The sequence below is a fragment of the Oncorhynchus mykiss genome, chromosome 8 (assembly GCF_057628025.1).
Source record: "Oncorhynchus mykiss isolate SJ-2025 chromosome 8, ASM5762802v1, whole genome shotgun sequence".
NCBI classification, from domain to species: Eukaryota; Metazoa; Chordata; class Actinopteri; order Salmoniformes; family Salmonidae; genus Oncorhynchus; species Oncorhynchus mykiss.
The window spans coordinates 43,524,877-43,543,141 of NC_143029.1; the positions used below are offsets into that span (position 1 = coordinate 43,524,877).

At 41.3% G+C, this 18,265-nt stretch overlaps 2 protein-coding genes across 14 annotated transcripts in view; both read right to left on the bottom strand.

Annotated features, from left to right (window-relative positions):
• The window catches only part of klhl18 (kelch-like family member 18), a 79,925-nt gene extending 78,102 nt beyond the window's left edge, over positions 1-1,823 (bottom strand). For 5 of the 6 annotated variants that reach the window (XM_090243453.1, XM_036985479.2, XM_036985478.2 and 2 more), the window contains exon 1: positions 1,559-1,823. In XM_090243453.1, coding sequence (XP_090099579.1) covers positions 1,559-1,693 — 135 coding nt within the window. In that variant the 5' untranslated portion in view covers positions 1,694-1,823. The remainder of the gene's footprint in view (positions 1-1,558) is intronic. The other variant, XM_090243455.1, reaches the window with a different exon arrangement.
• Positions 1,824-13,482: 11,659 nt separating this feature from the next.
• The window catches only part of puf60a (poly-U binding splicing factor a), a 94,860-nt gene continuing 90,077 nt past the window's right edge, over positions 13,483-18,265 (bottom strand). For all 8 annotated transcript variants that reach the window (XR_016497794.1, XR_016497795.1, XR_016497796.1 and 5 more), the window contains one exon: positions 13,483-14,205. Coding sequence is in view for 4 of the 8 variants with exons in the window: in XM_021612585.3 (XP_021468260.1) it covers positions 13,906-14,205 (300 nt within the window). In the remaining 4 variants the exon portion in view is untranslated. The remainder of the gene's footprint in view (positions 14,206-18,265) is intronic.

Sequence of the window (18,265 nt, forward strand, 5' to 3'; positions counted from 1 at the left end):
TGCACGCCCAATTTTTCAGTTTTTGATTTGTTAAAAAAGTTTGAAATATCCAATAAATGTCGTTCCACTTCATGATTGTGTCCCACTTGTTGTTGATTCTTCACAATAAAATACAGTTTTATATCTTTATGCTTGAAGCCTGAAATGTGGCAAAAGGTCGCAAAGTTCAAGGGGGCCGAATACTTTCGCAAGGCACTGTATACTTTTACTCAAGTATGACAATTGAGTACTTTTCCCACCACTGTTCATTGGGCTACTTATTTGAGAAATGTGTGTTTATTTTATATGAAAAACTATCAAATCAAAAGAGACATCTTGCATGAGGTGGGTGCACTGACTGTTATGCCTAACCAATATCAAGGTCAAGGCATGAAGTCCCCTTCATGTAGGGCATGCAGTGCAGGTCTTGTTAAAGAGAAAGTGCACTAATGGAAGCCAGAGTGAAGGCTCGCTGGAGGTGATGCGTTACAGATAAAGATGAAATTCCCAAGGGCTTCAGAATATGGTCCAGTAGATATCTAGGCTACAGGACAGTACACTGCAGCTTATCATAATGATGGTGCTTATTAATAGGGCAGGTGCATCACGTGGGAGGGCCTGAAGAGCGAATATATAACTGCTGTTTCCATGTTCACTGACAAAAGTCCAACTGACCACATGCAATGTGAACGTTTAGGTGATGCTGCAGGTGTTAAAGCCACAGATTTTAGGACAATTAACAGTCAGCTCGAGGTTTGTGAAGATAGGGGCAATGGCTGGTTAGTCATGTTAATTTGATTCAAGAATACCGCAATCTGAGATAACAATGGTCAGTAGTCGATAGTTGTCTGAAAGCAAGGCCTACTTGACTAGCTACGTTATATTATTCTAATTCGGCAAGGGCTGTGTATTGTATACGTTAGTAAGCAGTTGGCCAAGTCTTGCTTGAGAGGCCATTACTATAGCTAGCTAGGCACCAGGGGTGAGTTTCCCACAAAACAAACAGTCAAGTGAAGATGATCTTTACGTTTTAGGTAAACGTACACCCAATTAGTGTGCTGCTTCGCCATCACAGCAACATAAAAAAATGTTTAACTTGCAGCATAGGCAATAACGTTAACGTAGACTTCAGTAGGTGCTAAGAGTAGTTCTCTCTACAACCCAATAACTAACGAAGTTAAACTCCCTCTGGCTAAAGCTTTTATTGGTTCTTCCGGACGTAGGGTGAGTCTGCTAGCAAGTTGGGCGGCCAAATCGTGGATAAAACTACTATGACATTTGAAAGGGAAGGGCTAAATGTGTTAGATAACTAACGTTACTTATTTGGCACGATAATCGCGATTTATACATTAATACATTTACAGTCAGTAGCTACAGTAGCTAGCTATGCTGCTTAGCCAATAACTTACCTAAGCTAGAGCTTTATATGTACAAATAGAAGGCTCTGCAGCTAGCTAGCTAAAGTTATTTAGCTAGCTTGCCGATATTTCTATTGATAGCTAGTTAGCCGGGTGGCTATTTTCTCAAAGTAAGTTACTGTAGTGAGCTTGGCTAGCTACTAAGCTAACTCCACACATACCTTCAGGGTGACATCGCAGAGTTTCCCTTGCCTTCTGATCTCCTCCATAACAGCATATCCACGACCTGGTAAATCGTGGACTGAAAAATGCATCAAATCCTCCAGTTCTTCATATATCATATCACCCATCGTCATTGAGGCAAAGGGAAATAATGAAAACGCCTAACAATGGGGAACTGACCGACTCGAGACACCGTAGTAGGAATATTCTCCAATCCACTAGTATTCTGCCAGCAACGCAAATTATGACGTGTACTTGTATGGTAATAAGGAAACCTTCAAAATACAAGCCTGCATTCCAAAACTGCCAATGTGTCTTCTGCATTTAATCCAAACCCCTCTGAATCTGAGAGGTGCAGGGGGCCGCCTTAATTGTATGGGGGTTAACTGCCTTACTTAAGGGCAGATCGACAGATTTTTACCTTGTCTGCTCAGGGATTCAATCCAGCAAATTTTCAGCCCAAATGCAATACACTGTAATAGACTGTACATGGGATACAGATTGGGTTGTAGAGAGAACTATTCTACCTGGAAAAACTCAGTAGATTGTGGTCAATAAACCCATATAATATGGTGTTAGGTAATTGCGTAACTGCTGTTATAATAACGTTTATACAAATCTATTAGCAAGTACAAATTGCAAATGCTTAACTAGATTAACTAAATTGTTGGCAAAGTATTTTTAATCGTTATTTTGTTGCAATGTTTTCATAAACCATGTACACTATTTGATTGACAATAAAGAGCCTTATGTTGATATTCGTCACATTACTGCTAACTAATGTGATCTTGTCATGCCGTGAACACTGTGCAGTTTCAAAATAATCCAAAGGATGGTAGCCTAGACCACAAATTAATGTTTTGCATGAAATAATGTTCTGGGTAGTGCAATATAGTAGGATTGGGATTTTAGGCTACCATCCTTTGGAATATGTTAGAACTGCGTAAACTCTAATTAGCAGTAAACATGTATTATGACTGTAGAGTAGGGGGACACAGAGATAACTTTTGCTGATATGTAAAATCTCCAGTGACAACACTTTACAATTTTACCAGCAAACAATCCTTTCTCCAACCTAATATTCACTATGCTTGTGAGTTATATTAATCAATCAAATGTATTTATAAAGCCCTTCTTACATCAGCTGATGTCACAAAGTGCTTATACAGAAACTCAGCCTAAAACCCCAAACAGCAAGCAATGCAGGTGTAGAAGCACGGTGGCTAGGAAAAACTCCTTAAAAACACCAGAACCTAGGAAGAAACCTAGAGAGGAACCAGGCTATGAGGGATGGCCAGTCCTCTTCTTGCTGTGCCAGGTGGAGACCAACAGAGTCAAATAATAATAATCACAGTGGTTGTAGAGGGTGCAACAGGTCAGCACCTCAGGAGTAAATGTCAGTTGGCTTTTCATAGCCGATCATTCAGAGTATCTCTACCGCTCCTGCTGTCTCTAGAGAGTTGAAAACAGCAGTGTAATTTGAATTATTGCCAGCAGCACAGTTACTCACCAACATTTTTAACAAACAAGTAAAGAACCTAACCAGGTTTACGAGGTGAGTAGAATGGAGTGAAGATATATTATCTTGTTTATATCTGGAAATAGTGTTAGCTAAATTACCTATCCAACTTTAGCCAATTAGCTTGGGTGCTTGACTGCCTTGTGGGAAATGGATCAACCCTGTTTCTTAGCGGATTTTGGGGTTGAATAAGCCTTGTGAGAATCAAGGACAGTGGATATTAGGTAACATATTATAATTAGCAGTATATATGGGCGAGAGCATAGATGAGGTTTAAAAATAGTTTAACTTTGTATCTCGCCGATTTCAAACAATCACTAAAGGGTTTAGATATGTGGGTTCTGTGGTGATACAATATGTAAACTATGTGGTAGAGCAGGGTCACAAGGAAGTATAGCTAAACTCATGAGTCTTTTGTTTTATTCTAAAATATATTTGTTGAATTGATGTAAGGGAGGAAGAGATAAGAGTAATTAAAGTGGCTTCCCTGTGAAAAGTAGAATTAGGGCTGTTTTGACTAGAAGTCAAATAAAAAGTCACCTGGTAACATAAACATTAGCGAAAAGAGAGGTGGAGTATAGTTGAGATTGTAGAGAGCTTTCTGAGTTTAAAAACTTCTTAAGGCTAGGGGGCAGTATTTGAAAGTTCGGATGACTGACGTTCCCAAAGTAAACTGCCTGTTACTCAGGCCTAGAAGCTAGGAGATGCATATAATTGGTAGCATTGGATAGAAAACACTTAAGAATATTGTCTGTGAGTATAACAGAACTGATATGGCAGGCGAAAACCCGAGGAGAATCCATCCAGATTTTTTTTTATTTTTAGGTCACAGGCCATTGCAATGCAAGCCAATGGAATATTCAAAGTAATTCCTCCCAGATTGCAGTTCCTATGGCTTCCACTAGATGTCAGTCTTTAGAAATGGTTTCAGGCTTGTTTTATGAAAAGCGAACGAGTAGTTGTAGTTTTTCCAAGGTGTCTCTCAGTAGAAAAGTAGTCTTGTTGCTCGCGTGAATGAGGTGCGAGCTCTTCGTTATTTATCTTCCCTATTGAACATACTATTCTCCGTCTTACATTTGATCGTTTATTTAGATATTAGAGTACCTGAGGATTAATTAGAAACAATGTTTGACTTGTTTGGACGAACTTTATTGGTAACTTTTTGGATTCGTTTGTATGCATGTTGAACGAGTGGATTACTGAATCAAGCACGCCAACTAAACTGACATTTTTGGGATATAAAGCAGGACTTTATCGAATAAAACAACCATTTGTTATGTAGCTGGGACCCTTGGGATTGCAAAGAGAGGAAGATCTTCAAAGGTAAGTGATTTATTTTATCACTATTTGTGATTTTGTGACGCCTGTGCTGGTTTGAAAAAGTATTTTGGTGTGGGGCGCTGTCCTCAGATAATCGCATGGTATGCTTTCGCCGTAAAACCGTTTTGAAATCTGACAATGCGATTGGATTAACAAGAAGTTAAGCTTTTAAATGATGTAAGACACTTCTATTTTCATGCTAGCCATCAAGCTAATAAAGTTGGTACCAGATGTGTTTTGCAATGGAGCCCTCTTTGTCTGGAGAAATAAATTAATGGTTCCAGTGCTGTAAGAGCTGTATCTATCTTGTACACTTTGTTTAGAGACGAACAGGATCCAATGTGGCAATTGTTTACTTGCCAAGGATTATAGGCTTGAGGTGGCTTCCTTGATCACACCGGTCGCCAGCCTACGTAAGAAATTGGGGAAAATGCAGAGTGGAATGTTTACATTTTCTATGCCGGTGGCTGGACACCATTCGTGCTTGTTGGATGCATCTCCGCCTTGCCGTATGTCATTTTCCGACTGGCCAGTATTGCCTCGAGCTCCCGTATCTGATAGCGAAGATGAAGGTGGTCGCAATCAACAATGGTCACATGACACGAGCCGTGGAACCCGAAGACAGCTGCCTCCCGCAAAGCATTCTTCACTCCCAACGAGAGGCCCGGAGCGGATACAAACAACGAATAGTTTTACCATCCTGGAGTCTGATTTTCCTCCACCTTCGTCGCTGGGGATGCATGTGTCTGCAGCTGCAGTGCCTACTACTACGATTTCAATGTCGACATCTGCAACCTTCCGTCCCTGCTAGGGATCGAGCGGAGCTTCTCCATCTGTCGGATGCACCAGGTGCCGGTAGCAACAGGCTCAAGTAATCCTGCCTCTCACCCTTCCATAAAGGGTTCTCCGAATCCTGTGAAGCGTGGGAGTGGGCAGATTTCCTCATCCTTTTTGCCAGCCATGATTTTGAGCAGATCCATGGGAGGAAATGTGACTGTTCCTGGTGCAAAAACAATGGCCTACCCCGGAGCTTGAGTAAATGACATTACTAAGCTGCCCCTGAATGTACTACGTCAGAACATAGACTACAATAGAATCGATGTCCATGTGGGTTTTAATGACATTATGAAGTGCAGCCCTGAACAGTTGAAAATGGATTTTAAAGCGCTGATTGACTCTCTGCTAGACACTAACAAAAATCACCCATCATATCTGGCCCTGTGCCCTCTCTGAATCGTGGCATTGAACGCTTTAGCAGGATTATTTCTCTTCACAACTGGCTTTGTGATTATTGCAGCTCAATGGGTATAACTTTTGTTGACAATTTTGATACATTTTGGAAACAAAACACGTTTTATTAGGCGGATGGGATCCACCCAAATCATTTGGGTTCCTGGATCCTTTCACAGCATTATAAGATTGTGTTGAGACAATTGCTTATCAATGACCCAAGCCCAGCTCAGTTAATCCCTAGTATTGTTACGCAGAGTTGTTAAGCATTCCAGAAGAAAAGTGCTCAAAATAGCCTACTAACATATGTAGTTTAAGAAACGAGGTTCTCTGAAACTAACTTAGATAATACCTTTGATGATACAGTAGCAATACAAGGTTATAACATTTACAGAAAAGAAAGAAATGCCAATTGTGGTGGTGTTTCTGTTCATATTCAGAAACACATTCCTGCAAAACTGCCTTTCTTAAAGGACCTGTTAATGGTGGGTCGTGACGTGTCAGAGTAAATGTATATTTATTTCATTAACTACTGGAATTGATTTGGCCAAGTGAATCTGCGCTCTATATGTTGAATGCGCTCTCTGCTTAGCAGCGGTCTCTGCTCAGTTTGGCAGCTGCGTGAAGAGAGAGAGTGGGAGATGCCTGTGTGCTTTGCGGTTCACCTGATATTTTTTCAGCAGTTTTCTTGACGATCACTCCGCGACATATGATGCAGATGATGCCCTGTCAGCCACTGACTTGTTATTCCCACTCGCCATTGTCACGATCGTTATAGGGAGTGGACCAAGATGCAGCGTGGTATGTTTCCATCCTTTTATTTGGAAGAGAAACTTAAAAGAACAAAAACAATAAAGTGAACAAACGAAATGTGAAGCTCAAAGTAGTGATCGCGGGCAACTATACCTAGACAAGATCCCACAAAGCACAATGGGGAAATGGCTACCTAAATATGATCCCCAATCAGAGACAACGATAAACAGCTGCCTCTGATTGGAAACCATACCAGGCCAACATAGATATATAATTCACCTAGATAAACCACCCTAGTCAATGTCACGCCCCAAACAACATAGAGAATAAACAGCTCTCTATGGTCAGGGCGTGACAGCCATCACTCAACGCTGTCATCAAATGGACTCATGCTAGCCACAACATCCCCAGCATGATGGTTAACCCAGGGAGTTCTTTCAGAACAGGGCAGAATGCTTCCAGAAACAGTGTTTTGACAGTGGAAAAGTCAGTCAGCTAGCAAGGCATTGTCATTTTATAACAGGTGATGATCAGCAGAAATAAGGGAGTACTAACTAACTCTCATAATAGTAGATGTGAGTTTCTCTTTCAAACAATTCCCTGGTCTTGTACACAGCTAATAGCTAACGTTAGCCAAAGCAAGCTAGCTACTAATGCAGCCCTTAGTAACAGTACAGATGAAGATGAAAAATGATCAGGCCTACTGTACATCTTATTGTAGAAATGAGTGTTGAAAACTAGTCTAGGTTGGAACTGTTGCTGTTAATCCATGGGGATTTTATCGTTTTTACAGTCATTTTCTTAATAGGTGCATGTTTATTAGTAACTGGAATAAGCAATTTCATAAATGTGTGAAGTGCAGTGTCTGTTAGCTCCTTATTACACATGACGGACCAAGAAATATGCTTTACATCAACAACATGTGAATCACTACAAAACGTATTGTATGACCTCTTATACACTATATTAGGCCCAGACTTTGGAACTTTGGTTTTCCTAGATATGGCCATTATATTGTGATCACTACATCCTATGGATTTGGATACTGCTTTCTAGCACATTTCTACAGCATTAGTAAAGATGTGATCAATGCATGTTGATGATTAAATTCCTGTGCTGTTTTTAAATACCCTGGTAGGTTGACTGATAAACTGAACCAGGTTGCAGCCACTGGTTACAGTTTGAAGCTTTTTCTTGAGTGGGCCGCTTGATGAAAGCCAGTCAAAATTTAAATCGCCCAGAATATATACCTCCCTGTTTAATTTTATTTTTATTTAACTAGTTAGTCAGTTAAGAACAAATTATTATTTACAATGACGGCCTACCAAAAGGCAAAAGGCCTCCTGCGGGGACGGGGGCTGGGATTAAAAATAAATTAAATAAAAACATAGAACAAAACCTACATCACGACAAGAGACAACACAACATCACATAAAGAGAGACCTAGACAACAACATAGCATGGCAGCAACACAACATGACAACAAAATAGTAGCAACACAACATGGCAGCAGCACAAAACAGGGTACAAACATTATTGGGCACAGACAACAGCACAAAGGGCAAGATAGGTAGAGACAACAATATATCACGCAAAGCAGCCACAACTGTCAGTAAGAATATCCATGATTCTTAGAATGAAGAGATTGAGATACAACTGTCCAGTTTGAGTGTTAGCTGCAGCGAACTGAAAAGATGAGCGACCCAGGGATGTGTGTGCTTTGGTGACCTTTCACAGAATGTGACTGGAAGAACGGGTGTTGTATGTGGAGGGTGAGGACTGCAGTAGATATCTCAGATAGGGGGGAGTGAAGCCTAAGAGGTTTTTACAATAAGCATCAACCAGTGGGTCTTGCGACGGGTATACAGAGATGAACAGTTTATACAGAGGAGTATAGAGTGCAGTGATATGTCCTATGAGGAGCATTGGTGGCAAATCTGATGGCCAAATGGTAAAGAACATATGGCCGAATGTAGGCTGTACATTATCAAGCATTATCCAGTGTCATGACTGGCCTGTTCGGGCCAGGTTACTGTGGATCACAGTTCTGCAGAGACATCTCTCCCTTCCGCGGAGGGGGCGAGGTATAGACGGATTGATGGGGAGGGGGGGGGGGAGGATTTATGAACCCACGCCCATTGTAAATTATAAGGCACAAGCAGACCAGCTCCTTTTTGGTCTCTAATGTGAAAGACTGGAATGTCTTTGTGTGACTTGTGGAGAGTCTACCTCAGAACTGTAACATGGAATAAATGGACTTTGGGACATTATATTTCATAGTCAAAATGGTGGTAACAATTATAAATGGAATATGAAAATGAATGTCGATTTTGTGATGTCATTAAAAGTTAAATGACGACGTTATAAGGAAAACATGTTTACATACTGTTTGTTGTGTAGAAAATATCCAGATCAAAGAGAATGTTTTTGTAAAGATGAACTGTGAATTTAGTTGCCTAAACCAAATCCTGGTAAGTTCTGATACCTTGCATTGTAATGAGCTACGCCCCAGGGAACCCAGAGAGCATGTCATAAAGACAGAAACGCCTCTTTGTGACCCGAGGGTATAAAACTTGTGAGTTAAGAATTTACATATCAAACTAAGTTGACCACGCGCTGCAGCCAAGGTCCACGACTAAAACAAAACGCAACATGAGGAAGAGGACAAAGGAACCTCTTAACCTCTCTTGGATAGGGGGCAGTATTTTCATGTCCGGATCAAAAGCGTGCCCAAAGTAAACTGCCTGTTACTGAGGCCCAGAAGCTATGATATGCATATAATTGGTAGATTTGGATCGAAAACACTCTAAAGTTTCTAAAACTGTTAAAATAATGTCTGTATAATAGAACTGATATGGCAGGCAAAACCCAGAGGACAAAACCACCCCCCCCCCCCAAAAAAAAAGCCTACCACTATTTCAATGGCTGTCACTTTTATTATGAGGTGAAGTCCTCCCAGATTGCAGTTCCTAGGGCTTCCACTAGATGTCAACAGTCTTTAGAAAGCGTTTCAGGCTGGTTTTTGGAAAAATGAGCCAGAAATTGTAGTTTTTCTAGTTGGCTCCCATTTTAGCTGTAATGTTTCCAAGCGTGTGAATGAGAGCGCGTTCTTTGGTATTTTTCTCCGGTAAAGACCAGAACGATTCTCCGTCTTACATTTTATAATTTATTTACATATTAGGGTACCTAAGGTTTGATTATAAACATTGTTTGACTTGTTTGGGAAAGTTTAGTAGTAACGTTTGGGATTACTTTTGTATGCATTTTGATGGAGGGAATTTGGGTGGATTATTGACTGAAGCGCGCCAGCTAAACTGAGTTTTTATGGATATAAAGAACATTATCGAACAAAAGGACCATTTGTGATGTAACTGGGACCTTTTGGAGTGCCAACAGAAGAAGATCAAAGAAGGCATTTATTATATCGCTATTTCTGACTTTCGTGTCGCACCTGCCTGGTTGAAATATGTTTCTCATGGTTTTGTATGTGGTGCGCTGTCTTCAGATAATCGCATGGTGTGCTTTTGCCGTAAAGCCCTTTTGAAATCTGACACAGCGGCTGGATTAACAAGAAGTTAATTAAGCTTTATTTTGATGTGTTACACTTGTGATTTTATGAAAGTTAAATATTTATAATTCTGTAGTTTGAATTTCGCACTCTGCAATTTCACCGGATGTTGGCCAGCTGGGACACTACCGTCCCACCTGCCCATAAGAAGTAAACAATCAAGGCTACGGTTGATTAATGTATCTAAGAAGGTGAATTCAAGAAGAACCAACCGGTTATTCTCTTCCAGTCATCAGTTGTCTACACAGCCCTACCCAAGCTAGGAGCGTCAACACAGCTGATTAGCCTCCTTAGAAGCACACTCTCACAGAACGAGTGCAAGGAAACAGACCACTAAGAGAAAGGACACGGACATTGTGTGGACAGTCTGAGACTTACACCCGGTAACGAAGGAGACACGGCCATTGAAAGAAAATTTGTCAGCCAAACCTTTCCCACTAAGTGGAACTTGGTCTACGAGATACCCAACGGAGACCTTCCACAAGTAAATACATTAATTATAATTCTGACCCATAGGAGCGGCAGTTCGGGGCAAGGTGTTAGGGCTAAACTAAGCATAGTTTACAAATGTATCCACGTGTGCTTTTATCTCGTGCACTTTCTCTCTCTTTCTTTAAATCTCTATTTTGTATAACATATGTCATATTGTGTTGGTCCGCTAGGGACCTGTTGCCATTGTATGAAGTTCTAACCGATAACCTAGACTGTTTGTATATGTGTACCTTATATTATCATTTAGCTTGTTAATAAATAATAATCTCAATTGGTGTGGTACAGAATGATTTAGTGAGACCCGAGTTTGTGCAGATTTACAAATTATGCGACGTTCAGAATGAAATTAATTAATTAGTGACTGCTAGAAAATCGATATTCTGATATTCTTTGAGTTAATTTGGGAAACAGAAACTCATTAAACAAACTTTTCCCATATTGCCCCAGGTTACTGAGTTAAAGGTCTTACCCACATCGACTGCGGAGAGTGTGATTACACATTCGTCCGGAACAGCTGATGCTCTCATGCATGTTTCAATGTTACTTGCATCAAAGCGATTGGGGTATATAAACTCAGCAATGAAAGAAACATCCTCTCAATGTCAACTGCGTTTATTTTTTAGCAAACTTAACATGTGTAAATATTTATATGAACATAAGATTCAACAACTGGGACATAAACTGAACAAGTTCCAAAGACATTTGACTAACAGAAATGGAATAATGTGTCCCTGAACAAAGGGGGGTCCCAAATCAAAAGTAACAGTCAGTATCTGGTGTGGACACATTAAGTACTGCAGTGCATCTCCTCCTGATGGACTGCACCAGATTTGTCAGTTCTTGCTGTGAGATGTTACCCCCCCCTTTTCCACCAAGGCACCTGCAAGTTCCTGGACATTTCTGGGGGGAATGGCACTAGCCCTCACCCTCCGATCCAACAGGTCCCAGACGTGCTCAATGGCCATGGCAGAACACTGACATTCCTGTCTTGCAGGAAATCAAGCACAGAACGAGCATTTGCTGGAGGGTCATGTCAGGATGAGCCTGCAGGAAGGGTACCACATGAGAGAGGAGGATGTCTTCCCAGTAATGCACAGGGTTGAGATTGCCTGCAATGACAACAAGCTCAGTTTGATGATGCTGTGACACACCGCCCCAGAGCATGACGGACCATCCACCTCCAAATCGATCCCGCTCCAGAGTAGAGGCCTCGGTGTAATGCTCATTCCTTCGACGATAAATGCTAATCCTACCATCACCCCTGGTGAGACAAAACCCTGACTCGTCAGTTAAGAGTACTTTTTCAGTAGAAAGGAGAGTCAGTAGAAAGGCCTCTTTAGTGTCCTAAGTTTTCAGAACTGCGACCTTAATTGCCTACCATCTGTAAGCGGTTAGTGTTTTAACGACTGTTCCACAGGTGCATGTTCATTAATTGTTTATGGTTCATTGAACAAGCATGGGAAACAGTGTTTAAACCCTTTACAATGAAGATCTGTGAGGTTATTTGTATTTTTACGAATTATCTTTGAAAGACAGGGTCCTGAGAAAGGAACCTTTATTTTTTTGCTGAGTTTATGTACGTACAAAACGGTCCTGTAGTTTAGCATCTGCTTCATCTGACCACTTTTTTATAGACCGAGTCACTGGTGCTTCCTGCTTTAATTTTTGCTTGTAAGCAGGAATCAGGAGGATAGAATTATGGTCAGATTTGCCAAATGGAGGGCGAAGGAGACCTTTGTACGCGTCTCTGTGTGTTGAGTGAAGGTGGACTGGAGTTTTTTTTTTTTTTACCTCTGGTTGCACATTTAACATGCTGCTAGAAATGTATTTAAGTTTCCCTGCATTAAAGTCCCCATTAAGGAGCGCCGCCTCTGGATGAGCGTTTTTCTGTTTGCTTATGGCCGTATACAGCTCATTGATTGGGGTCTTAGTACCAGCATCGGTCTGTGGTGGTATGTAGACAGCGACGAAAAATACAGCCTATTGGATAATGGTACAATCTTCTGGGCTTTTTTGGCTCATAAAAAGTTCATGTATGGCTCATCAGATTCAGGTAGCATCAGTGTTGAATTTTCAATCAAAACTCTAATCAAATTCAGACAAAGGCTTTTGAATGACACTTCCAGTTTTGGCAGGACATACCTGGTTACCCAGGAGAAAATAGATGTATTCTTGGGATGGAACATTGGTAAAATCCTGGGAAAATATTCAACACACCATCAAGGCTTATTATAAAAGCAGGTGACAGCACGCCTTAATTGGCAAAGGTCTTGGTAAGTGGAGTGTGCCAATATATTTTGCATAATGCTTTCTTGACTAGAGAAAAAAAAGCAAGTAGGCTATGAGGATACATATATATTCGTAGCTACATCCAATGTAACAAGGCTGTGGATTTTAATCCCACATGGGGTGGATATATTTTATTCTTCAAATGCTTTATTTACAATAATCATCCTGTGCCCACACCCAATTCTGAAAAGTGAAAGCATACCTGTGAGAGTGGTCGCCCTGGTAGTAGATGTAGGTTTTCATACAGTACCCAAGACCTACAGATTGTCTCATTCACCCCCCCCCCCTGTAACTATTCCCCTTACTGTACGTTTCAGTAAGCAACCATTTGATACATGCCTTCAATTGCATTAGCCTATTATTGAAATATTTGTCATTCAGTGATATTTATTCACACAGTAATCCTTTAGGATCCATGAAATGTTTGTTAAGAAAACGTGCATGCATAGTGGTGGGTGTTGTGAAGAGATGTGCAAAGTGACATCAAAGTTTAGAACTTCCACAAGGATGGCAACAGCTTAGTAACAGGTGCTGCCTAGCAACCATCATTACAAAGCATCAAATCTCATGAACGCGAATTGCTTACGCCGGACTTAGCTTCGAGTTATTTTGTTTGGTGCAACAGGTGTAAATTCTGATCACAAAGTTGGACATCACTATGTCTGACCTCGCATTTAAAACCTAGACTAACCGATCCCTGCTCCCTGTAGTTTCTTTCTGGATTAATATCAATAATCAAAATATCAAACCCCTTTATGAATTCATGAGGAATTTATTGTTTTGGGCAATTAACACCAAGAGCTATATAACAAGAGAACCTTTGTAGAATTGACTTAATCAAAAAAGGTGTAACCGAAATAAAACTAAAATCAGGGAAATGAAACTGAAAACAATACAGAAACAAATATCCAGCCCTTCACAGTAGGCCACAATAATAATTAAAAAATCCCTTAGCGTCTCCTTGCTTTGTCGGTGTCCCCAAACAGGAGCATTAATAATATTAATATCAACATTGATAAAAAAAAAAAAAAAACTGGTTAAAAAGAGCCCAGCATCACCTACAGTGGTGCGTGGCAGCCTTGTCTGTGTAAGTGTGTGTGTGTATGTGTGTGAGGGAGAGAGAAACACCAGAGGTTGTGGTCGTAGTAGAGATCTTTCAGAAAGGTCAGAACGTCTTATGCAGATAAGTCGCTGTTGTCAAAGCGCTCCTGGTCGTACACCTCAGCAATGACCTTGCGACCTCCAAACCAGCGATTATTGAGTGCCTGGATGGCCTTGTTCATCTCTGCCGCCATGGAGAACTCCACAAAGATCTTGACAATGACCTCCGCATCATCCTCCTCGCCCTGCTTTTCCTGGTAGATGATGACACGGTTGACAGCACCAAACTTGCCGCACTCCTCAGTCACCTCACCCTCCAGGTCATCGTCGATGTCCTCTGGTCCTACCATGTTCCGCAGCACCATCACCGTCGACTGGGCACAGTGGAAGAAAAGCATTATTATAGTACAATGTATTATTAAAGCACAAATATGTGTGCTACCAGTTACTTTCTTGATCAGAGAAAACACTGACGGTACAGTTAGTTACCCACACGTTGCGACTATTAATGTTGTGGAAACTTTTCAGAGAATGCAACTGTAGCCCTTGTGGCTAAACTGCGCACTTTCAACCCCAACCAGGGCTCCAGACTGTGACCACTCAGTAAAATTTTGTGACCCTTTTACTTGGCTGTGCAAGTTCAAGTTTTAATTGGAAGCATCGGCTGCACATTCTACTTGATCACCTCAGTTAAAACTTTGGGAGGCTAAAACCATGATTTGGTGAAATAGTAAAGTTCACTATCCTCATGTAGGGCTGACCCCATTTAGTAGACTGGTCAAATATTTTGCCGATAGGCTTTTGGTCGACCAAGATTTTTTTGGGTTCAGCAGTTGCAAATATATACAGTACCAGTCAGAAGTTTGGACGTGCCTACTCATTCCAGGGTTTTTCTAAATGTTTAAATATTTTCTACATTGTAGAATAATAGTGAAGACATCAACACTATGAAATAACACATATGGAATCATGTAGTAAACAAAAATATCTAAAATATATTTTAGATTCTTTAAAGTAGCCACCCTTTGCCCAGATGACAGCTTTGCACACTCTTGGCAACCAGCCAAGGTAGTCACCTGGAATACATTTCAATTAACAAAATCAGCCTTCCTAAAAGTTAATTTGTCAAATTTCTTTCCTTCTTAATGCGTTTGAGCCAATCAGTTGTCTTGACACATGGTAAGGGTGTTATACAGAAGATTGCCCTACTTAGTAAAAGACCAAGTCCAAATTATGGCAAGAACAGCTCTAATAAGCAAAGAGAAATGACAGTCCATCATTACTTTAAGACATGAAGGTCAGTCAATGCGGAACATTTCAAGAACTTTGAAAGTTTCTTCAAGTGCAGTCGCAAAAACCATCAAGCGCTATGATGAAACTGGCTCTCATGAGAACCGCCACAGGAAAGGAAGACCCAGAGTTACCTCTGCTGCAGAGGATAAGTACATTACAGTTAACTGCACCTCTGATTGCAGCGCAGATAAATGCTACAGAGTTCAAGTAACAAACACATCTCAACATCAACAGTTCAGAGGAGACTGCGTGAATCAGGCCTTCATGGTTGATTGCTGCAAAGAAACCACTACTAAAGGACACCAATAAGAAGAGACTTGCTTGGGCCAAGAAACACAAGCAATGGACATTAGACCGCTGGAAATCTGTTCTTTGGTCTGGAGTCCAAATTTGAGATTTTTGGTTCAACCGCCTTGTCTTTGTGAGACGCAGAGTAGGTGAACAGATGATCTCCGCATGTGTGGTTCCCACTGTGAAGCATGGAGGTGGTGGTGTGATGGTGCTTTGTTGGTGACACTGTCTGTGATTGATTTAAAATTCAAGGCACACTTAACCAGCATGGATACCACAGCATTCTGCAGCGATACCCCATCCCATCTGGTTTTCGCTTAGTGGGACTATCATTTATTTTTCAACAGGACACTGAACCAACACACCTCCAGGCTGTGTAAGGCCTATTTGACCAAGAAGGAGAGCGATGGAGTGCTGCATCAGATGACCTGGCCTCCACAATCAACCAACCTCAACCAAATTGAGATGGTTTGGGATGAGTGAAGGAAAAGCAGCCAACAAGTGCTCAGCAAATGTGAGAACTCCTTCAAGACTGTTGGAAAAGCATTCCAGATGAAGCTGGTTGAGAGAATGCCAAGAGTGTGCAAAGCTGTCATTAAGGCAAAGGGTGGCTACTTTGAAGAACCTAAAATATATTTTTATTTGTTTGACACTTTTTGGGATACATATGTGTTATTTCATAGTGTTGATGTCGTCACTATTATTCGACAATGTAGAAAATAGTAAAAATAAAGAAAAACCCTTGAATGAGAAAGTGTGTCCAAACTTTTGACTGGTACTGTATATTTTTCATTTTTCCTGTCTAAATCATGTCTGTTTCAGTGGACTAATCCATTGTGCATGCCGCTGGGATGGCACACCAGCATCACCAGTAGTACATTTGCCTTTAATTCCGATAATGTCTAATCTACAATGTTTGTTTGGTTACGGTATTTTCTGGTAATGCATTAATAATAATATATTCAGTCTTTTACAGTTCTCATTGTGGGAGTGGACACGTTTACGGACCGCACAACCTAGGCTACACTTGTGAGGAAGACGTTTTGTCAATATATTCATTGTCTTTTGTTTGTGGCTCTCCTGTCAATGTTGAGTTAGGATGCGCATCTGACTATGCATAGAAGTAGGCCTAGGCTACCTGGCCTGCGTGCAAATGTAGGCCTATAAATGTGCACATTTGGAGATCTGATAGCATTTCTGAACTCACCACCACTGTGGAGCTTCTCAAAGTAATGTTTTCTTCACCTCAAACAGCAAGTAAAGAGCACGTAAATTGAGAATGACAATAGTTCCTTAACCTTTTTGGGATAGGGGGCAGCATTTTCACTTAGCGTGCCCAGAGTGAACTGCCTCCTACTCTGTCCCTAATATATGCATATTATTATTAGTATTGGATAGAAAACACTGAAGTTTCTATAACTGTTTGAATGATGTCTGTGAGTATAACAGAACTCATGGCAGGCGAAAAGCGGAGAAAAATCAAATCAAATCAAATTTTATTTGTCACAGACACATGGTTAGCAGATGTTAATGCGAGTGTAGCGAAATGCTTGTGCTTCTAGTTCCGACAATGCAGTAATAACCAACAAGTAATCTAACTAACAATTCCAAAACTACTGTCTTATACACACAAGTGTAAGGGGATAAAGAATATGTACATAAAGATATATGAATGAGTGAGTGGTGGTACAGAGCGGCATAGGCAAGATACAGTAGATGGTATCGAGTACAGTATATACATATGAGATGAGCATGTATACAAAGTGGCATAGTTAAAGTGGCTAGTGATACATGTATTACATAAAGATGCAGTAGATGATATAGAGTACAGTATATACGTGTACATATGAGATGAATCATGTAGGGTATGTAAACATTATATTAGGTAGTATTGTTTAAAGTGGCTAGTGATATATTTTACATCATTTCCCATCAATTCCCATTATTAAAGTGGCTGGAGTTGAGTCAGTGTGATGGCAGCAGCCACTCAATGTTAGTGGTGGCTGTTTAACAGTCTGATGGCCTTGAGATAGAAGCTGTTTTTCAGTCTCTCGGTCCCAGCTTTGATGCACCTGTACTGACCTCGCCTTCTGGATGATAGCGGGGTAACAGGCAGTGGCTCGGGTGGTTGTTGTCCTTGATGATCTTCATGGCCTTCCTTTAACATCGGGTGGTGTAGGTGTCCTGGAGGGCAGGTAGTTTGCCCCCAGTGATGCGTTGTGCAGACCTCACTACCCTCTGGAGAACCTTACGGTTGTGGGCGGAGCAGTTGCCGTACCAGGCGGTGATACAGCCCGCCAGGATGCTCTCAATTGTGCATCTGTAGAAGTTTGTGAGTGCTTTTGGTGACAAGCCAAATTTCTTCAGCATCCTGAGGTTGAAGAGGCGCTGCTGCGCCTTCTTCACGATGCTGTCTGTGTGGGTGGACCAATTCAGTTTGTCTGTGATGTGTATGCCGAGGAACTTAAAACTTGCTACCCTCTCCACTACTGTTCCATCGATGTGGATAGGGGGGTGTTCCCTCTGCTGTTTCCTGAAGTCCACAATCATCTCCTTAGTTTTGTTGACGTTGAGTGTGAGGTTATTTTCCTGACACCACACTCCGAGGGCCCTCACCTCCTCCCTGTAGGCCGTCTCGTCATTGTTGGTAATCAAGCCTACCACTGTTGTGTCGTCCGCAAACTTGATGATTGAGTTGGAGGCGTGCGTGGCCACGCAGTCGTGGGTGAACAGGGAGTACAGGAGAGGGCTCAGAACGCACCCTTGTGGGGACCCAGTGTTGAGGATCAGCGGGGTGGAGATGTTGTTGCCTACCCTCACCACCTGGGGGCGGCCCGTCAGGAAGTCCAG